Source organism: Odontesthes bonariensis, chromosome 21 (assembly GCF_027942865.1).
Source record: "Odontesthes bonariensis isolate fOdoBon6 chromosome 21, fOdoBon6.hap1, whole genome shotgun sequence".
Taxonomy (NCBI): Eukaryota; Metazoa; Chordata; class Actinopteri; order Atheriniformes; family Atherinopsidae; genus Odontesthes; species Odontesthes bonariensis.
The window spans coordinates 5,190,350-5,213,693 of NC_134526.1; the positions used below are offsets into that span (position 1 = coordinate 5,190,350).

Below are 23,344 nucleotides of genomic sequence, written 5' to 3' on the forward strand. Positions count from 1 at the left end.
AAAAAGCTTTCAAGTATGGCTTCAATAGTGTCCACGCTAATAACAGGGATTTCTTCTTCTTCTTGGAAACAGTTTGTTCCGGCCATGGCGAAAGTTGTGGGTGTTGTGTTTAAATGAAAACTAATGTTTGAGTATTCCTCGTGTGAATATTCCTCTATTACCACTAACACAATATTTTATTTTATTTATTTTATTACTGTAAAAAACTGTGCATCTTACACCCTTCCGTTTTTTACATTACTTATATATATATATATTTTTTTTATATTCGCACTCTTTGCACTGTTTGTGGTGGCTAAATTTCGTTGTACCATGTATAATGACAGTAAATGCAAACTAATCTTCGAGTATTCCTCGTGAGAATGAGAGCCAACGGGTGTGTCACGCGCTGTGTAACCCACTGACGTCATGTGATTGAGATCAGAGAAGTCACGTGATTGAGATCTGAGGCTCTGATCTCAATCTCTGAAGGTTCTTGAGCTCCGCCCACAGAATGCGAGCGTAGCGCAGCAACCGTTGCTAGGCACCGTCGAATCCAAATGAAACCTTTTCCTTTTTCTCTTTGGTGTCGTTCCTGTCTTTACAGTTTGGTTTACCGTTAAACATCAGCTGTTCTTTCTTTGGACATCGGCCGCTTTTTCTCTTATTTTTTGTGACCTGAATCTGGCCAAAGGACACTTTAGGAAGCCGAGAACGGAGCTGCCAAGCTTCTGATCTGCCTCTTTAAAACAGGAGAGAACGTCTTTAAACGAGTGTAAACTTCTCATCCTTCCCATGGAGTTTCTAAATGTCACAAAACTAGCTGGGCGATATTCTCTCACGGTTATTTCTTTCTTAATTTGCGAGAAAACGACATGTGTAGCCTTTTTGTGCTGTGACCAAAAATGATTCCTCCTGATTATCTTAAATCTTTGGATAACATGGATGCGACTGCTCTTCCAACAGGAATCAGAGAACATTACAGGCTGAACTGTGGATAATTACAGAGGGTTGAATCCCCTCAAATCCCTGTTATAATTCATATTATTGTATTTTTGCAGAATGCAGAATGCCTTTATTGTCATTATACATGGTACAACGAAATTTAAAGCCACCAAAAACAGTGCAAAGAGTGCGAATATAAAAAAATATTTTAAAAAGTATATATAAGTAATGTAAAAAAGGGAAGGGTGTAAGATGCACAGTTTTTTACAGTAATAAAATAAATAAAATAAAATAAAATAAAATAAGGTGTTAGTAGTGGATATATTGCACACAGCAGTGTTTGGCCATATTTTTTTTAATATTGCACATGAATAGGGATTGTCCAAAGGACGATCAGTGTGTGTATGTTCTGACCTGCAGTTTGGACTCAGACTTTCTCATTAATAATAATTATTATTATAATGTTACAGTTGGAAGTACACAAACTATATCTCACCAAAGGGATTAATAATTGTTTCCATTCATGTGGCTGCCAAAACCTGATCTTTATACTTTAATCAGCGTTGATGGTACACTTCTTCATTAGGCCAATTAACTAATAAGCACCTATTATGAGCTGCTTCTGCTGAAATGATGTGAAATCTGTTGTTGGGACATGAAAGGAAGTTTTATGTTTATTCACAGACTCGGTGATGCTTTAAGACATTAAAAGCAGACTTAATGAAGCGCAGTGGTAGTTTTTAGTCCTCAGTAAACCTGAAGTTATGATCGGTTAACCTGAACTGTTACTGGTTGTGATTAAGGCAACTAGAACTGGGAACTAAACTACATGTATTAGGATTCCAATGAAAGAGCAACTCCTTATCAAAATAAAGTTATTTTACAATTTCATGAAGAAAAGTTTGAGCTTTTTTTTTGCAGTTATCTGAGCCGCTATCAAAGCACTGCTGCCCCCTTGTGGTTAACATTATTACTACGCTGGTTTTAAGTTGAGGTCGAGTTGTTTCTGTGCAGCTAATCTGCGTTTTGCTTTGGGATGTTTTGTTTGGATAATGCAGTCTGTAATTAAACTGAACAAGAAAGTATGATCAAAGTCAAGTGTAATCAAAGTAAGAGTAGTGGTCTCTGGATATCATACATTAGAGGCAGATTAATGCGTTCACTTTAATGTTTCTGTGGGTAAATGTAATATTAACCACTTCAAATTTCATTGAGTAGCTTATGAATTTATTTCCATTTCCCTTCGATGTCGATACATTTGAATGAATCTTTTCAGGTGAAAACGTGATAAATTGACCAAACATTCACTAAACGTTTGAGTCTCAGATAAATGTAAATGTTGTGATGTAGTGGCTCTATTACAGAGACAATCTCAGGCTGCCACCATTCGATTAAGTCCAAACATCACGGGTCAACAGAGTAGAGCCACTGCTCCTGACTGAATAAAAAGGCTTAAAATGAAAACAAAAACTTATTTTCATAGGTAAACGTCTCATAAATGCACAGACACAAAATAAAGGGAGATCTGTTTTATTTTCAGAGGCATCGGACAACAATTATTTCTTTTTTTACATTTTTGGGCATTTCAGAGGGTTTCCTAGAACAGGAGCAACAACTAAGGCACAGCACAACTCCCAGACAGAGACGACTATAAAGAAAAGCAACAAAACAGTCACGAACAGACAGAAAAACAGGCTGAAAAAGCATCAAATGAAGCCTCTCAGCTGGGATTTTCCCCTTCTGAGCAACACTTTCATACCATAGAAATCTCTTATAAAAGCCTCAGAAATAATCACGACTGCATCCAAACATCTGGACGTCTAAACAACTTCAAATCTGTAATCTGCAATGAAAGGAAGTTTTATGTTTATTCACAGACTCGGCGATGCTTTAAGACATTAAAAGCAGACTTAAAGAAGCGCAGCGGTAGTTTTTAGTCCCACTGATCCTCAGTAAACCTGAAGTTATGATCGGTTAACCTGAACTGTTACTGGTTGTGATTAACTTGCAGAATTTAAAGTGTATTTATGTCGCAATTTGTGCACGTTGCTTTTGTTTTTCGGTGTTGTTTTCTGGTTATGTGGATTCATTCTGTCTGTACCAGTTTGGTTTTGATGCTCTTCCTCCCTGGTTTCTCTCCTCTTGTTCTCGGTTGGCATTGTTTGGGTTTCTTCGGTTTGTGTCGGTCTCGTCTTTAGCTGTTTATAGTTGCTCTCGTGTGTTGTCTGTTGCTTTCAGACTGCGTCACATTAGTCTCGTCTTGCCTCAGTTCCCTCCTGTTCTGGTCATTAGCTCCACTGCTAATTATCAGTTTCTGCTTTAAAGTGTTCCGGTTTTCTCCTACAACCTCTGTCCTCTGATCTCCACCGGCCGTCACATTTTATTGTCCTTTTGTGTGCGAAAGAGGAACTAATTTACATGTTTTATTGGTAAAATAAAGTTTACTTACTTAGTTTCATGTAAAAGTGCCACTAATACAGAGACAGTATCACATTAATGTGTAAAAAGTGCACTTATAATGGCGCTCAAATGTAGTTTAAAATCCACTAAAACTTAACGGTTCAGTGATAATTCTGAGAATAATAGTTATGTGAAATGTTTAATGATAAATTCACTCTATCTGCAGATAAGTCGCTGTGAACAATGAACTGGAACGAGTCGCAGTGCTGTTTAGATGATGTTTATGGATTTTGGGATCCTGGGAGGTATTTCATTGCTTTGGCTGTTTTTGGGTTTAACTTTAGTTTGCTTCCTGCGGTGAAAGTTAACTCAATTCTGTACTTTTAGCTGTAATTTTTATTCAAATTGCAGTCATGACTTAATTATTTAGACCCTTGATATTTCTGACCACTTTTAAAAACTGAACTGGCTTCACATGTTCACGCTTCATCAGTCCGCCTGGTTAGTTTCTACTTGATATTGTTCACATTTATACTTTGACTCGGTTTTATTCGGAAATAAACTCATTAACTAATTTTCTGCCTGATGTTTAATGGTGTAACTGAATATTGTGCTGGAAGTCCCCTTTTAAAGCTCCAAAATCTAGCTGGGACTCTAGAGTCCGGGGAAAAGGGGGCATTAGAAGTGTTTGAGAAAGCAATTAGCTCACAAATGTGTTTCAAAGTCATTTCTAGAGTGTATAGCGGCCTCCGTAGAGCTAACTCCCACGATACATTTTATATTAAAGAAAAATGGGAAAAGGAAAGTGGGATAAGCTCTCAGCTGAGAATTGGGAAACTCTTTGTATTCTGCAGTGGGAGACCACATGTTTTAATTCTTGGCGAGAATTTAGTTGGAAAAATCTGTCCAGATTCTTTCTCACCCGCTTACAACAGCGTGACCAAATACCCAATGTAAGATGCTGGAGAGCTTGTGGACTCATTGAGTTCAACCATTTTCATATTTTCTGGGAATGCCCTGCCCTAGCAGCATATTGGCAAGACATACACACACACCTGGAAGCTGTTTTTCAGTTCAATATCCCATTCAGGTTTGACACAATGTTTCTAGGAAACACTGAATTTGACGACTGGGACCACAATGATAAAAGACTACTGCTGATGCTTTTAGTTGCAAGTAAAAAGGCTATTACTAGAAGATGGTTGAAACCAGATCCTGATAAACTAATTGATTGATTAGATGTCATTCATGATATATATGTGATGGAAAAAATGACTCACTAAGAATCCAGATTGAAAAATTCTCTAGAATTTGGACCAAGTGGACTGCGTATATTGCATGTATAAGAGAGGATTTTTGTTAGCTGGCGTTATTTTGTTTTATCCTCTGTCTTTTTTTTTCTCTTTCTCATTATAGTAACATTTTCTAGATGTACATATTGAAATGGAATATAAAGTGTAAGCTTCCCATGTTGATGTTCTTTATCTTTCTCTTTTTTCTTATTTCATTTTTTTCATTATATAAAATGTATATATCCATAGGCCATAAGCTAAAGATTGATTGCTGTAATGTATACATTTATTTGCCTCAATAAAAAAATAATGTAAAAAAAAAAAGGGTGTAAAGCTGTATTTAATGTCTTTACGAAGAAGTTTTTAGTTAGTATCATCTGTTACTGTCTTCTAAAGAAACTGGTGGGAAAACATTTAATCTTTTATTACCTGTTAGGCACGAAAAATGAACACAAACACGAGAACAATCATGTGTTTTTAATGGTTTCAATCTGGGAAGTTCTAACATGAAAGAACTCGTTGGCCTGATGTTGATTCTGATCAACGATGATCCATTCGTGTCAAGTTTCCACAAGGAAAACGCTCTCTTTACCTCTGCAAAATATAAATCTGAACCTTCAGTTTGGAATCATCATGGAGATACTAGGAGAATAATACAAGAATAAAACATCCATTTAAGTTCAGTTTTCAAAGACCATCCCAAAGTCTATTAAGAGGAAGTTATTTTATAAAAGCTGGAGCTTTTCCATGAATATTTGTCTGTATATGAGGGCAGGACGGGTCACTGCAGCCCCCTCATGCCTCAGGATTATTATATCTATCCAGCACCAGGAAATGGAAATTAATGTATTTATTTACCTTCTTTTGTCTGACATCACTTTAATGTTCAGATCTGAGGGCATCTTGAAGACTTAATTACTTGCTTTAGTGATAAATGAGAAATTCTACAGTATAAACTACCCTGTTACATGCAAAAACTCCTGATTTCAAAATTTCTCTTGTGCAAAGTTCTGCTTTTTTGATCAACAATCAACTCACTGGATTTAGGTTTATCGGGTCCCGAGGGGTGAAAATTAGCTTCAGAAAACCTGACAGAGTTTAACTCGTTTGTTCACATTCATTTGTGTATGACACGTCGTGTGAATCGGGTACAGATGGACGCCTCTATGAGAAGAGTTGGAGACAGAAGGCAAAAACGAAGAGAAAGAGGCCGAGGGAGGAGGAGGAGTGAGCTGCAGCGCCCCCGGTGGTCGCGGTCGCGTTGGTGGTGGCTGCGGCGGCGGTGGCATTGACGTCTGGTGGAGACAAGAACGCCCCCAATGTGCGAACCAGGAAGGACTGAAAGCGGCTCACTTTATCAAAGACCTTCACTGGATCCTCTCGTTTTCTCCTGGCAGAGCCGTTTGCAGCAGACAACACGGCCGCCTGGAACCACGAGCCGTCCTGCTTACACATGAGCGGGCCGCCAGAGTCGCCCTGAGCATACACATGGGAAATCTTTCATCAGTTCATCTCATTTATTGAAATAACATGGAGGTAGTGGTTAAAATACTGCATATAAAACATAAATTTACAGTTTCCTGCCAGTGTTAATTTCGTCAACCAGGACGATGAGGAAAATATTTTGTTAACGCCCCTTTTTCCCGAGACGATGACGCACAAAATTGCTTCCAGAAAATAAAAATATGACGAGAATAAAAAATGATTTTCGTGAACGAGACTAAGACAAGACGAAATTTACAAGCCATGGACGAATGGACATTAAAAAATGTAATTGTTTATAATAATAATTGTTAATATAAGTGTTTCTTGAACTTCATAGAAGATTACGCGCTGTTGCCCTGTTTGTCCCTGCACGGCGCCTGTCCCACAGTGCCTCGCACGGCTCAATATTAAATAATAGTAAATATTAGTAAATAGTAGTTCATTGAGTCGAGTTCAGTTGAGTTTAGGCCCTTCCCATGTCAAGTAACGTAGCCGGTAGCTAGCTATAACATAACTGTATCTAGTTCAACTTTGCAGTCCAGTCATGGCGTCGGGCTCGGATACCGGTATACGGTTTGTTGGAGCTGGGCGAAAACAACGCCTGGATGTATGGAGCCATTTCGTTTACAACGCGAAGGACAACAAAACAACCTGCAGAGAAGGTTTATTCTGTACAGTGTGATATATGTTAAAAAGAGAAGCAGTGTGCGGAGAAGTTCTATTATGTACAGTGTTGACTAAAATGACTAAAATGACTAAAATGACTAAGACTAAAATTGATTTTCGACATTGTGACTAAGACTAAGACTAAATTAAAAAAAGCTGACGAAATTAACACTGCTTCCTGCTCAGTTTTATGAGAATTCTGATTCCAAGGAATCGCTTCGCTTAGCTTAGCTTAGCTGAGAAAAGGCGGGAAACGGCTAGCTTGGCCGTCGGGTAACAAAGGTAAACTTTAAAGTTTGTGCGACTTTTCAGTTTTTATAACAGCTCAGATGTTCCAACATTTAACAATAATGTGGGGCAGACCGCATTTTCATCTGGTCTGTGTGATCCATTCCACAAGAAGAGACCAGGGTGCTAACTGCTAACAAGAGCTAGCCTGCATGCGTATAAATGATTTAATTTCATCAAATTATTTGTTTTATTTAGATTTCACCAGACATTCTTTGTTTATTTAGTCTTTGTAATCTTATTTATAGATGCATTTATTTCTGTCATTTCCACTTAGAACTTTCTACCCGTCTTTTTATTCTCCCGTCTCTGTTCTTGCGTTCCTGTTCGCATTTCTGCTTCTTTATGCAAATGAGGGCGTCGCCTTTCTCATTAAAAGCAAAGAAATGGCGACATTAAATAGAGGCTTAAATCAAAGCAGTTCCAAATGAAAGCTTTCTCTGGGTAAGTCATGTTTTTCCTTTCAGAGGGAGCCATCCTGTCAGGAAACAGTTTATATGAGAGCTTCCCACTAGCAACTGGATCCAAAGTGTCTCCTTTTTAAAGAGACACAAATGAAAAACAAGGATATATAAACAGCTGGTGGATAATAATCCCATAATGTACCTGCTCCAGTGTAAACTCTCCTGTACAGATGCTGTCGGCTGCTGATGCATTCCCACAGGCTTGTACCGTGGTCTGGAACTCCTGGAGGACTTGCTCTTCTGAAGTTGGAGAAGAAAAAGTTTAAGGTGATATCTGAGAGGTTTCTCTTTACCGTGTCAGTATTTGCGCGGTGGACTCGCCTCCTCCTCGCCCAGAGCTCCAGCCGGCAGCCCAGCACCTGGAGCTCACAGGGAAGCTCCGCCCGGTGTCCAGGCAGATGGGCTGGATGTATACGCTCAGGGTGGGTCGGGCGGACAGCTGCAGCACGGCGACGTTGGACCCCGTCTGGTTGCTCAGAGTGATGTTTGTTACACTTAGTGACACCTCGAAGGGGTTTGATCCGTTCTGCCTCAAACGACCCAACACGACCGTCCACTCAGACGCCACCGGGGAGCTGTGGGTGACAACAGCCTGAGTCCCACTGCTTTCTAACAAATACTGGAACTTTGCAATTTCAGCTACTTGGGATCCGGTTTATTATCATTTGCATATGAATACTTTAAAGGGATAGTTCGCCTCTTCTGACATGAAGCTGTGTGACATCCCATATTAGCAACATCATTTATGAACATCTTCTTACCCCCTGCTGCGTCCTGTGAGCAGAGTTCCAGCCTCGTTTTGGTGTTGATGAAGGTAGTCCGGCTAGTTGGCTGGGGTTTAAAAAATAAAGCGTTTTGCTTCTCAAAACAATATGCGTTCAACAGAGTAATACATTTGCATCACAAAATGGTTCTCCAGGAAAAAGTCAGACCTCACAATCTCTTGGCCCTATTTTCTCTCCCTTCGTATCACTGCCTGCTGTGCAGACCGAGCAGCAAACACCGTAACAGGTGCGGCTGTCGGCAGCAGGCAGTGATACGAAGGGAGAGAAAATAGGGCCAAGAGATTGTGAGGTCTGACGTTTTCCTGGAGAACCATTTTGTGATGCAAATGTATTACTCTGTTGAACGCATATTGTTCTGAGAAGCAAAACGCTTTATTTTTTAAACCCCAGCCAACTAGCCGGACTACCTTCATCAGCACCAAAACGAGGCTGGAACTCTGCTCACAGGACGCAGCAGGGGGTAAGAAGATGTTCATAAATGATGTTGCTGATATGGGATGTCACACAGCTTCATGTCAGAAGAGGCGAACTGTCCCTTTAAAGAGGATTAAACTGTCGATATCTATGTTTATAGTAACAACGGTGTGTAAAGCCAAACCAGCAGTGAACAAGTTTTTTTTTTTGGGGGGGGGGGCTTTTGTGCCTTTAATGGACAGGATAGTTGAAGAGAGACAGGAAGCAGGGGGCAGAGAGAGGGGGAACAACATGCAGCACAGGGCCGAACTGGGGCCAGCTGCAGCGAGGACTATAGCCTCTGTACATGGGGCGCCTGCTCAACCCACTACGCCACGGACCACCCCAGTGAACAAGTCTTTTGAGACTAAGAAGGTCAGGGAATTGGCTGACATTCTTTCATGGCGCGTCCACTACCCATCAGCCTCGGCGGTGACTCACCCTGAGAAGCAGTTTGCATTGCTCATCACCGAGTCCACAGCCACCAGCGTCCCACCGCACATATGCCGTCCGTTCTTCTGCAGGCTCGCCATCCACGGCCACTCGCCGGCCCTCGCCACCGAGCTTCCCCCCAAAATACGAGAATTCATGGGGGCTTGTCCGCAGACCACCGCTGGAGAGAGAAGCCACAGGTAGAGACCATGAAACTGAACAAACGGGCTAAACTTTAAATCCGTCCACGTGTTGACGTGATACTCACGTCCGGAGGGAGGGGCTGTTGGCGTGGGCCCAGCTGTGGTGTTTGATGTGGTGGGGGGGGCTGTAGGTGGAGGGCAGGTGAAGTTGAGGTCGCCGTCAGTCCCGTCGGACGTGAAGGTGACGAAACCCGGCGGGTTTCCGGTCAGAATGCTGCTGATCCACATCTCGTACTGGGACACTCGGGTGTAGACTGTCGGAAAGTTTGGCTGAGCACAACCGACTCCGAAACTTGTGATTCCCGCCTGAATCCAGCGATCGCCCTGCTTGATCACCAGAGCACCTCCTCCGTCGCCCTTTAAGGCCAGAAACAGTCGGTTTAGAACAGGTGAGAAGGGAGCGTATCTATGTTCCCACGGCCCATTGGTCCCACATTGCTAAGACTTTTTTATTCATTTTTAGGCCCATTGGTCTAAAATTTAGAATTTTAATGAAAGTTTTCACTAATCTTTATTGTCACTTAGCACAGTGAGGGAGGCCCATACATAATTTTTATGTGGGGTCTGTATGGGAATGTTCCTCTACATAACTACATGAAGAACACATATATCCAATAAATAAATTTTATTTTATGGCAGCTTACCACCGGGTCATGAATGACACTGGTCAAGTGCGCCACCCCGGACTGTGATGATATTTTATAGGCCACTTTTTTTGGTGTAAAGCTAATTTAGCCATGAAATACATATTATTATTGTTATTATTAGTAGTAGCAGTAGTATTAGTAGTACCAGTGCAGTTGTAGGTGTTTTTATACTTTTGGAAATGAAGCTAAAAAAACAGCTGAGGAAATAATAAAAAATAAAAATAAAATAAAAAGGTTAGCATGTGCAGGCCAAATGTCTTTACACCTTTTTCGCTATTAGTTTACTCAGAAATGTGAGAACATGGAGTTGTGGGACATAGGGCTGTGGGAAAATAGAGCTGACCCCGGTGAGAAGGTGGAACGATTTGATAGAAACGGGAAAAGATGATCACCTGACAGGGGCCCTTCCCTCCAGCACGCAGTCCGGCACACATCATGTTTTCAGTGATATTTTGGATGTTTCTGTAATCACAATCGCACTCTCTGTTTCCCACAACGGGCACCTCCACCTCGGTCAGGTTTGGAGGAGAAAGAAGTGGCACTAAAGGGGCACAAATCCAGTTTTATAAACAACACGTTTGATTCATCTGTGACAGGTGTCCAGGATGTATGCAGCTCATTAAATATAATGGGGAAATATAATTGATTCCAAGGAAGTGGCTAGCTTAGCTTAGCTTAGTGCAAAGCTTAAAAAAGGCGGGAAAAAGCTAGCTTGGCCATGCGTCATGGTAACAAAGATAAACTGTAAAGTTAGTGCGACTTTTCAGTTTTTATGACAGTTCAGATGTGCCGACATTTAACAATAATGTGGGGCAGACCACACTGTCATCTGGTCTGTGTGATCCATTCCACAAGAAGAGAATACAGATGTGCTAACTGCTAACAAGAGCTAGCCTGCATGCGTACAAAAGATCAGATGTTCGTTATGGAGGACTGAAACTGCCAAAATAAATACAATTATATAAATACCTACGTTTAAAAGATAAATGCTACTAACAGAAAACAAAATAGTAATAAATGATAATAAGAATAATTAGAGCTGGGCAACGATTGAAATTTTTAATCTAATTAATCACATGATTTCCCTGATTAATCACGATTAATCGCATTTGTACGCAAAATCCAAAAATAGTCAAATAAATAAATAAATAATAATCAAAAGTAGTGTATAGCTTTTAGCATTTAGCTTTATTTTAAATGTGCTGCCATATGAATGAAAGTGCCATAACATTTGTTGTGCAAACACACTTTTAACATCAGCATCTTTCTGTAGTTTTTATGTAGAAGCCTCGCTCCACTGTCTGTTTCCTTGAATGACTTGCTGCTATCAGTTGTGTGTTTTGCCTTTAAGTGATATTTTAGACTGGAACTACTACGCTGAGAAGACAATTCAACTTGGCAGTGTTTACAGATGACTTTGGTTCTGTCGACTCCGCCGTCTGGAAGAACTTTAAAATGAAAATGGCCGAGTAAAAGTTCCGTACCCTTCTCCATGTTTGGTGGATCCGCCGATTACTTTCTTTTCCGGTTCCACAGCAGACAGCAGCAGACTTTTACAAAATAAAAGCCTGTGAGCAACAGACTTTTACAAAATAAAACCTGAATTAATGCACGCTAAAATTTTTCTCGGCATTAAATAATTAACAAGTTGACGCGATAATAACGAGTAAACTTGCCCAGCCCTAATAATTATATATTAATTTTTATATATTATCGCTATTTATTTATGTTGCCACTCAGTTTTCGATTTAATTTTTTTTCATGGAATATATTGGATTTCTTTCTTTGTTAATTTCTTACTTTTATTTATATATTTATTGTCCTTTGCATCGTATTGATCTATTCATTTCCTCCAAATTATTTCTCAATTTCGATTTCATCATTCATTTTTTTAACGATGTATGTAAATGATTCTGAGGAAACGTTTGTCTGGAGTGCTTCAGCTCCACTTTCTCTTGACATTACTGTAAATCTGTTGCTTCATGACCCACCTTCAAACTGAATGTTTCCCCAGCCGGTGACCCAGGCATCAACACCTGAGTGGAAGGAGCTGTTGGTGGCTGCCAGGCAGACCGGTGCAATGAAGTTGGTAAAGTTCACCGGCGCAGAGAGCCTCAGCATGGCCAAGTCGTTCTCATTAGTTCTGAAGTTGTAGTTGGGATGAATGATGAACCCTGATAAACCCCGAGTGACTTCGTTTGGGTTTGGTCCCGCCTGACTCTGGCGTCCCAGAGTCAGAGTCAGACCCGGCAGGAGAAAGCTGAGGTCGTCAGAAGAGACAGAAAACGGAACATGTGAAGTCCAGATCTGCTCAGGTCGTCTTTTGCCATTTTAGTTTTAAACAATATTATCTGTGTAAACGAGCGAGAGACGGGACAGGATGAAACCACACTGCCATAACTCCAAATAAATACAAAATTATTTCAATGACTTATTGCTCTCAATGCTACATTATTAACTTATGTATAAGGAATGTTCTCTGTGGTGAAACATGGCCTCCATCCATTTTCTGCACCCACTTTATTCATTTCAGGGTCGCTGGGGGGCTGCAGCCCATCCCCGACTCTGCACACTCTCATAAGTTATAGCCGCTAATTAACGACACAGCGTGCTGAGGGGAAAAGGTATGCCTGTATGTATGGCTATGGATATTATATGCACAAAAATATAACTTTTATAACCTTGCTGTCTTGCGCAAAGTGGAAAGTCAAGCACAAATGCATTTAAATACATGATTTCTATAGAATTTCATTTTTTTTAACTTTATTATCAGCACTACGAATAATAACAGGCAGATTATGAATCTGTATAGAGTTTGTGTCTTGAAAAAAGTATGAATGGTCACTATGTGTGTGTTTTATGTGTATTAGATTATAGTTTATCAATCACATTTCATTCTGCAGAGATGCCTCGTAAGGAGAGGACGTTAAAACAAAAACAAGCCGATTGCCGATTGCTTTTCTATGCCCATGTTGCTCACGCTGGGAAGCTGATGCAGTGGGCGCCGGTCAGCACCCACTGATTGTTGATGAGGGATCCTCCACAGATGTGAGTCCCAAAGATGTTCATGCTGACCTGCCAGGGCCAGCTGCCCGGAGGGGCATCCTGGCCCCCAACAATCCTGGAGTTGAGCGGCGCCCGACCGCACTCTGAGGAAACAGTAAAACACTCCACCACGTAAACTCCTGGACGTCGAACTGATTTTACTTTGCCAGAAATAATGATGAAATGTAAAGCTGTAAACACGACCTGAGGAAGTTATTAAGCTGGAAACTTACGAGACAGCTGTGAGTCTGACTCTGAAAAACAGAAAAATAACATTTAAATTCACAGTGATGGGTTCAGTGTCTGCAGTGTTATTAATCCATTTGGAAAAGCACGTTTTTCAGTGACTTTACTGTATTCTGCTTCAGATCTAAAGAAGTAAACCAACCAAAACCATCCCTACCATAAGACTAACCACTAACCAAACCATCCCTACCATAAGACTAACCACCAACCAAACCATCCCTACCATAAGACTAACCACCAACCAAACCATCCCTACCATAAGACTAACCACCAACCAAACCATCCCTACCATAAGACTAACCACCAACTAAACCATCCCTACCATAAGACTAACCACCAACTAAACCATCCCTACCATAAGACTAACCACCAACCAAACCAACCCTACCATAAGACTAACCACCAACCAAACCATCCCTACCATAAGACTAACCACCAACCAAACCATCCCTACCATAAGACTAACCACCAACCAAACCATCCCTACCATAAGACTAACCACCAACCAAACCATCCCACCATAAGACTAACCACCAACCAAACCATCCCACCATAAGACTAACCACCAACCAAACCATCCCACCATAAGACTAACCACCAACCAAAACCATCAATACCATAAGACTAACCACCAACCAAACCAACTCTACCATAAGACTAACCACTAACCAAACCATCCCACCATAAGACTAACCACCAACCAAACCATCCCTACCATAAGACTAACCACCAACCAAAACCATCAATACCATAAGACTAACCACTAACCAAACCATCCCTACCATAAGACTAACCACCAACCAAACCATCCCTACCATAAGACTAACCACCAACCAAACCATCCCACCATAAGACTAACCACCAACCAAACCATCCCTACCATAAGACTAACCACCAACCAAACCATCCCTACCATAAGACTGACAACCAACCAAACCATCCCTACCATAAGACTAACCACCAACTAAACCATCCCACCATAAGACTAACCACTAACCAAACCATCCCACCATAAGACTAACCACCAACCAAACCATCCCTACCATAAGACTAACCACCAACCAAAACCATCAATACCATAAGACTAACCACCAACCAAAACCATCAATACCATAAGACTAACCACTAACCAAACCATCCCTACCATAAGACTAACCACCAACCAAAACCATCAATACCATAAGACTAACCACCAACCAAAACCATCCCTACCATAAGACTAATCACCAACCAAACCATCCCACCATAAGACTAACCACCAACCAAACCATCCCTACCATAAGACTAACCACCAACCAAACCATCCCTACCATAAGACTAACCACCAACCAAACCATCCCACCATAAGACTAACCACCAACCAAACCATCCCTACCATAAGACTAACCACCAACCAAACCATCCCTACCATAAGACTGACAACCAACCAAACCATCCCTACCATAAGACTAACCACCAACCAAACCATCCCACCATAAGACTGACCACCAACCAAACCATCCCACCATAAGACTGACAACCAACCAAACCATCCCTACCATAAGACTAACCACCAACCAAACCATCCCTACCATAAGACTAACCACCAACCAAACCATCCCACCATAAGACTGACAACCAACCAAACCATCCCTACCATAAGACTAACCACCAACCAAACCATCCCACCATAAGACTGACAACCAACCAAACCATCCCTACCACAAGACTAACCACCAACCAAACCATCCCACCATAAGACTAACCACCAACCAAACCATCCCTACCATAAGACTAACCACCAACCAAACCATCCCACCATAAGACTAACCACCAACCAAACCATCCCACCATAAGACTAACCACCAACCAAACCATCCCTACCACAAGACTAACCACCAACCAAACCATCCCACCATAAGACTAACCACCAACCAAACCATCCCTACCATAAGACTAACCACCAACCAAACCATCCCAAGACTAACCACCAACCAAACCATCCCTACCATAAGACTAACCACCAACCAAACCATCCCTACCATAAGACTAACCACCAACCAAACCATCCCACCATAAGACTGACAACCAACCAAACCATCCCTACCATAAGACTAACCACCAACCAAAACCATCAATACCATAAGACTAACCACCAACCAAAACCATCAATACCATAAGACTAACCACTAACCAAACCATCCCTACCATAAGACTAACCACCAACCAAACCATCCCTACCATAAGACTAACCACCAACCAAAACCATCAATACCATAAGACTAACCACTAACCAAACCATCCCTACCATAAGACTAACCACCAACCAAACCATCCCTACCATAAGACTAACCACCAACCAAACCATCCCTACCATAAGACTAACCACCAACCAAACCATCCCACCATAAGACTAACCACCAACCAAACCATCCCTACCATAAGACTAACCACCAACCAAACCATCCCTACCATAAGACTGACAACCAACCAAACCATCCCTACCATAAGACTAACCACCAACCAAACCATCCCACCATAAGACTAACCACTAACCAAACCATCCCACCATAAGACTGACCACCAACCAAACCATCCCACCATAAGACTGACGACCAACCAAACCACCCCTACCATAAGACTAACCACCAACAAAACCATCCCTACCATAAGACTAACCACCAACCAAACCATCCCACCATAAGACTGACGACCAACCAAACCATCCCTACCATAAGACTAACCACCAACAAAACCATCCCTACCATAAGACTAACCACCAACAAAACCATCCCTACCATAAGACTAACCACCAACCAAACCATCCCACCATAAGACTGACGACCAACCAAACCATCCCTACCATAAGACTAACCACCAACAAAACCATCCCTACCATAAGACTAACCACCAACAAAATCATCCCTACCATAAGACTAACCACCAACCAAACCATCCCACCATAAGACTGACCACCAACCAAACCATCCCACCATAAGACTGACGACCAACCAAACCATCCCTACCATAAGACTAACCACCAACAAAACCATCCCTACCATAAGACTAACCACCAACCAAACCATCCCTACCATAAGACTAACCACCAACCAAACCATCCCTACCATAAGACTGACGACCAACTAAACCATCCCTACCATAAGACTAACCACCAACAAAACCATCCCTACCATAAGACTAACCACCAACAAAACCATCCCTACCATAAGACTAACCACCAACAAAACCATCCCTACCATAAGACTAACCACCAACAAAACCATCCCTACCATAAGACTAACCACCAACAAAACCATCCCTACCATAAGACTAACCACCAACCAAAACCATCCCTACCATAAGACTAACCACCAACCAAAACCATCCCTACCATAAGACTAACCACCAACTAAACCATCCCTACCATAAGACTAACCACCAACCAAATGATCCAGGTGTGTGCAGAGAGTCGATTCTTACCCTGTGAGAGGAGAGTCAGCACGGCCGCCACACAGATCAGCTTGTAGAAAGCCATCACGGTAACTATGCATGACCAGATAATCTGCAGCATAAATAACCCTCCCGTCATTTAATCACACCTCCTTCTGACAGTCACCTATCCAACGACACGCCCAACTCCTCACCTGACTCAGGCTGTGTTTTGTGGCCTTTTCCCCACATCAAAGAGGTAGTTTCCCCTCCAAACTTGCTTAATCTCACCTTTACACCGTTAGAATGTGAGTTTCTTCCTCTGAATATTACAGTTTAAGACTGTTGGATGAAGGTTGGAATAGTTGGGACCAACATCCAGGTGGGGTTAATGACGAGAAGAGGGACCGAAAGAGGAGTTTATGCTTGAGTTACATAACTTTTGACTAGGGCTGGGCAACGATTAAAATGTTTAATCTAATTAATCACATGATTTCCCTGATTAATCACGATTAATCGCATTTGTGCGCAGAATCCAAAAATGAATCCAAAAGTAGTGTATAGCTTTTAGCATTTAGTTTTATTTTAAATGTGCTGCCATATGAATGAAAGTGCCATAATGGCTATAGTCCTCGCTGCAGCTGGCCCCGGTTCAAGTCCCGCATCGGACGGCCCTGTGCTGCATGTTGTTCCCCCTCTCTCTGCCCCCTGCTTCCTGTCTCTCTGAACTTTCCTATCCATTAAAGGCACAATTATTTTTAATTAAAAAAATAAATAAATACATTTTAAAAATGCGTTAATACGTGATAAAAATATTTATCGGCGTTAAATAATTAATGCGTTAACGCGATAATAACTCGTTAACTCCTACTTTGGACATATCACGGCCCAGGCGAGGCTACCTTGTGCAGAAAAACAGGTTCAGTGTCGGCATCACAGAGCTCCGACTTTAAGCTTTTGGGGCCAAAACCGTGAAAGTTCATGTGAACCAATAAGCTCGGCTTCAACACATTAATAAAGGAAATTAATGGTTACCTCGGTCAGCATTTACGACCTTTAGGAGTTGGCCCTGAGCCCCATGTCCCCCCAATGTGCTCATCAGTGTAAAAAGAAGTAATTTATGAGTGTAAATGTGAATAAGAGTCGCATTTAAAGTGCTTCGTTGAACAGCTTCACTGAAAAAGATCATTTTACCAGCTGAGAAAAAAGGGAAGTCACAGAGAAAAGTGACAAATTCAACTCAAAACTTACTTAAAATCGTCTTACTGTTAGTTTATGAACGACTTTCAAATGTTGAAATGGTGGATTGTTGTTTACATGATGAGTTCGGAGAGTTTCTGCTTATTATCTGATGTCTTGTCATCAAGAGAGAGTGAATGAGGAAGCGAGGAAAGTACCTGAAACAACAGCCTGGTGCATCACGAGGAAGTCTGTGAATTACAGCCGACCGTTTGCCAAAAAAGTGCGTGATCAGCCACAAGATTAAAACCACCCCCAGCAGAGAAGCCCTGAGGGCGGCCTCAAAGAACAGCCCGAGGTGTTTGTACCGGGAGGGCAGAAAAAGATGCTGCTCCTGTGAACTGTGGCACAGGATTTCAGCAGTTCTTTAACTGGACGGATCCTTCATGCCCACAGAACCATTTCTACTTCTGTGTAACTGCTCATGTTGCAAATACTGAACCTGTGGGGTTAGGGTTAGGGGAGTATACACTAACGCAGGTTTTATTATTGTAAAAGTCTGCTGCTCACAGGCTTTTATTTTCTAAAAGTCTGTTGCTGTCTGCTGCGGAACCGGAAAAGAAAGTAATCGGCGGATCCAGCAAACATGGAGCGAGGCGATTAATCGCAAGTTAACTATAGACGCTCGTGCGATTAATCGCAAGTTAACTATAGACGCTCGTGCGATTAATCGGAGACATTCCTTCTTAAAACACAATGATGTCAGAGACATAGATTTGGGGGAATCATGAAATAAGCACAATCTGAGGAGCATTTTTAAGCTTTAATTCTTTCCCATCTGAAATCCTTCGATCCAGTCGACTCTCCCAGCTCTGCCTGAGCTAAGAGGGATTGTTCGTCCGTCAAAGCAACGTTAGAGATGTTTGTGAACCTTAAAATGCCGAGCTTCTGACCCGGCCTGAAGTGCACTGACCTTTGTCGTGCACATTCCCGGCCTGAATGGGCCCAGCAGTGCCCGGGGGGCGCAGGTGAATAGGATAATATTTTAAAATAATAGATATCACCATGAAACTTCCTCAGTTGATTACTTATACAAGCATGAAAAAAATATATATTACAGGTTTTAGAAATTTGTATGTTTAATTATGCAAATTATCTCATTAAATATGCGTACATTTGCGTATATTTCCGGAAGATAGATCTGAACATATGATAAAGCAAGGTGCAAAATTACAGAGGGATTTCAGGATATCTGCTTTCATTTCCTAGGAAATCAAAGTATACTGTCCATTGTCTAAAAAACATCATATTTTTTTTATTATATTGTCACATAAATGAGGCCAGGAATGATTTATCAACAGATCCTTCTGTAAATATCTTCAGAATACTGCTAAGTGTATAACTGGAAAGTTTGGTGTTAGCAGGTGCTCCATAGGCTGAGATATTGATGCTGGAAAAATACAAAAAAATGATTTTGAGAAAACGGCATTTAAAGATTTAAATAGGGGGGCGAAACGTACTGCTGCGAGTAAACAAAATGTGATGAAATAAACATTTTAATTTATGTTTTCAACGTTTTCTTTATAGCAGGTTGAAAGAACACACAATGAAGGAGTAGATCTAAAATCTAAAAATTGACCACTGCATGAAAAATCCCTGTTTTTGCCTGCCGTGTCTCGTATTAAAGGCTGATCATAAAGGAAGTGTCCTAAACATTTTCACAGCAGACATGTTGCCAGCGCCGGCTCTCAAATTAACTTATTGTATTTTATATCAAGTTCCAGTTCGAAACCAAGTTATGTTTCCATGTGATGACTGTGGGACTTTCAGGGCATTACTGTTGGCCCGAATGTGAAGGCGAACTGGATCCACCTGTTCCACCTCACAAGGAAGCGTCTGGGTTTAATAACATGTGGGATTAGCGGTGAAATATGAGGAAGTGTTCTATGGTTGTGCAGAAGAGGAAAAATAATCTATGCTGGTGAAACCAGATAACTAGCGACAAACAACCAGGAACGGAGCCAATAAAGGCACATTCATCTTCAAATGAAAGCCGCCTCCTGCACCGTAATAACCTGAAAAGTCCCCATCGGTGTTGTTTAGTCACATGAAACTATATTTAGTAACAAAGATTTAATTAAATTCAGAGAAAAGAAGGACGCAGGTGTCCTGAAGAGAGTAATGCTATAAAAATAAAGTCAGTAATGCTGTTATAAATGATAACAGGGTGTATACAGGTATAAACAAGTTAAATTTAAGACTTTTTAAGACCTTTTAATACCACTTCTAAATGAAATTTAAGACCAAACGTACGATGGAAATACCAAGTGATGCGAAAAGATCACAAAAATGTCATCACTGTCCTAAATTAAATTTATTACAATATTTTCAGAACATTTAAGTCCCATGAACAAATACTTATAAAATCAAGTAAATATATATATTAAAAAAAATACTGTTCCTTTAGAGCAAAAAGAAAAATACACATATATTTAAGACCCATGCAATCTGAATTTAAGACAATTTAATACTTTTTAAGGTCTTATTTTCAGGAAAATTGATTTACGACTTTTTAAGTCTTTTTAAGGACCCGCGGCCACCCTGGATAAAAGATCATTTTGAAGTGTTTGTGGTTCCAGCGATGATAAACCTTTAAATCCCTTCTGTTTGGTTAGCTTAAAAGAGACTGAAAGATAAGTTTGGTTTAACCACAAATCAGGCAGAAATAATGACTAAATATTACAAAAGCAGAATTATGGTAAATCGCATAACCCAAAACAGGGTTTCCTTCTGGTCTTCTTCCCCTGTGGAAAAGCATGTTCTTGCGTTTATGTGCATTAAAAGGAAATCAAACTCGGTCCAGAGCTGAACCTCCTGATGCAGGCCTGGTGTTGGTGACCATCCATTAGATCCGAGTGTGACGGGTTTATGGGCCTCAAAAGAGCCAAAAAAAGGCTCACTGCTGCATTTAAAATCCCCCCAAACACCTGATTTCATTCTGACTACAACCAGGTAACTCTCAGATGTTAATTACTCCGCCTGAAGAGGAAAACATGAACTGGAGGAAAATTAACGGATTAATAATTCATGAAAATTCCTCTCGTTGACCCTCGTAGCTTGAGCTCGTGGTTTTAAGATAAAATGGAGAAAGAAAAATTAGGGCTGGGCGAGTTAACTCGTTATTATCGCGTTAACTCATTGATTATTCACGCCGATAAATATTTTATCGCGCATTAACGCAGGTTTTATTATTGTAAAAGTCTGTTGCTCACAGGCTTTTATTTTTTAGAAGTCTGCTGCTCACAGGCTTTTATTCTGTAAAAGTCTGTTGCTCACATGCTTTTATTTTGTAAAAGTCTGCTGCTCACAGGCTTTTATTTTGTAAAAGTCTGTTGCTCACAGGCTTTTATTTTGTAAAAGTCTGTTGCTCACATGCTTTTATTTTGTAAAAGTCTGCTGCTCACAGGCTTTTATTTTGTAAAAGTCTGTTGCTCACAGGCTTTTATTTTGTAAAAGTCTGCTGCTCACAGGCTTTTATTTTGTAAAAGTCTGCTGCTCACAGGCTTTTATTTTGTAAAAGTCTGCTGCTCACAGGCTTTTATTTTGTAAAAGTCTGTCGCTCACAGGCTTTTATTTTGTAAAAGTCTGTTGCTGTCTGCTGTGGAACAGGAAAAGAAAGTAATCGGCGGATCCACCAAACATGGAGAAGGGTACGGAACTTTTACTCGGCCATTTTCATTTTAAAGTTCTTCCAGACGGCGGAGTCGACAGAACCAAAGTCATCTGTAAACACTGCCAAGTTGAATTGTCTTCTCAGCGTAGTAGTTCCAGTCTAAAATATCACTTAAAGGCAAAACACACAACTGATAGCAGCAAGTCATTCAAGGAAACAGACAGTGGAGCGAGGCTTCTACATAAAAACTACAGAAAGATGCTGATGTTAAAAGTGTGTTTGCACAACAAATGTTATGGCACTTTCATTCATATGGCAGCACATTTAAAATAAAGCTAAATGCTAAAAGCTATACGCTACTTTTGGATTTTGCGTACAAATGCGATTAATCGTGATTAATCAGGGAAATCATGTGATTAATTAGATTAAACATGTTAATCGTTGCCCAGCCCTAAAAAAAAGTCTTAAAAGTGCAATTATGTTGTGATTAATAGTGAGTTAACTGGGTAATAATGCGATTAATCGCGATTAAATATCTTAATGCATTTTCAGCCCCAAAATGATTATGAATGATTATAGTCGATATTTGTACAAGAATAGTAAAATACAACTTCAGGAATGGTGTGTTTCCTGCATGCAGTAGGGCTTGTTTGAGGTCACAGCAGGTAAAGTTGACTTAGTTTAACTGAAGAATATAAGCCAGTAACTAATGAAATTAATCGCATCTTTATGTATATTTTGTTTTTCTGAATCAGCTGCTGTTGCTTCTCCTGAAATGTGATTGTTGTTGTTGTTGTTTAGATTAACAGACGTTGAGCAGGATGAAGTGTTTATTTGAACAAACTTTCACTCAGTGGGGTCACATGGCACTGAAAGGATCGGATTATTGGCTAAATTACAATCAGACTGAGTTATTAAGTGCATGTAGACACCTTAATCTGACTATAAATTGGATCGGATTAAGACCCCGAGATAACTGGGTTGAAAGTCACTCTAAACCTGCTTGTAGACGCTGAAGCACGTGGTGAATCAGACTTTGCGTTCTGCGCATGCTCCAGATGTTTTCCCGGGGTCGTGACCCGGAAGTCAAAGGAGACGATATTCCTGTTGTTGTCGCCGTCAGAAAGAAACAAACAACGCGATGGAGAATGCTCCGTTGGGCATCGAGTTTGTGCAACAAGCAGCTCATCACAGACCAAATGTAGAGGGACGTAGCTTCATCTGGCTCTGCGTTCTCCATCTTTCTCCAATGCCTGAGTTTGTTGTTGTTGTTGGTGGTGAAGAGGTCAACAGGAAGTGGCTCTATTAGCAACAGCTGGAATGGGTACAGCGCCACCTATCATACCGGGGTATGACACGCTTTGTGCCTCTGATCCCATTCATTCACCGCCATATATCCAAGGAGAATTACCCTTATAACTCAGTCTTTTTGTAATTTAGCCAATAATCCGATCCTTTCAGGGCCATGTGACCCCACTGAGTGAGTTTAAGCTGAGACCTCCCTCCCATCACTGAGGACAATAGCCTCAGACCCGGAGGTGTTAGTTCTCTGCAATGAAAGCAAAGATTCAAAGTTTCCTAACAGGAAATCCTCCGGCCCTTTGCTGTGCCTAGAAATAAATAAAAGTTATGAATAGAAACGGTGACCAAGGGCAGCTCTGGTGGAATCGAACACACTCCGGAGATGCGTCCGACTTACTGCTGGCAGCTCAAACTAAGCTCTCACCTCTCAGAGGCCTGATGTTCCTGGAACT

General features: G+C 41.0%; 1 protein-coding gene across 1 annotated transcript; it reads right to left on the minus strand.

Moving 5' to 3' along the window:
• Positions 1–5,078: 5,078 nt before the first annotated feature.
• LOC142372165 (polyserase-2-like) lies at positions 5,079–16,871 on the minus strand. The gene is made up of 10 exons (XM_075455007.1): positions 16,790–16,871; positions 13,318–13,338; positions 13,020–13,188; positions 12,031–12,299; positions 10,432–10,580; positions 9,458–9,749; positions 9,199–9,370; positions 7,841–8,094; positions 7,662–7,759; positions 5,079–6,092 (listed from the first exon to the last, which is right to left on the minus strand). Exons 1-10 carry the CDS (start codon positions 16,842–16,844, stop codon positions 5,781–5,783), a joined length of 1,791 nt encoding a protein of 596 aa, XP_075311122.1. The 5' UTR covers positions 16,845–16,871; the 3' UTR covers positions 5,079–5,780.
• Positions 16,872–23,344: the final 6,473 nt, after the last annotated feature.

Excerpts from the sequence above, each read along its gene's own strand:
- LOC142372165 (XM_075455007.1), bottom strand. The coding sequence starts at position 16,844 with ATGGCTTTCTACAAGCTGATCTGTGTGGCGGCCGTGCTGACTCTCCTC. Across the intron at positions 9,750-10,431 it reads GAGGGAAGGGCCCCTGTCAG|GGCGACGGAGGAGGTGCTCT; the intron begins GTGATCATCTTT and ends CTGGCCTTAAAG. Across the intron at positions 9,371-9,457 it reads AACAGCCCCTCCCTCCGGAC|CGGTGGTCTGCGGACAAGCC; the intron begins GTGAGTATCACG and ends TTCTCTCTCCAG.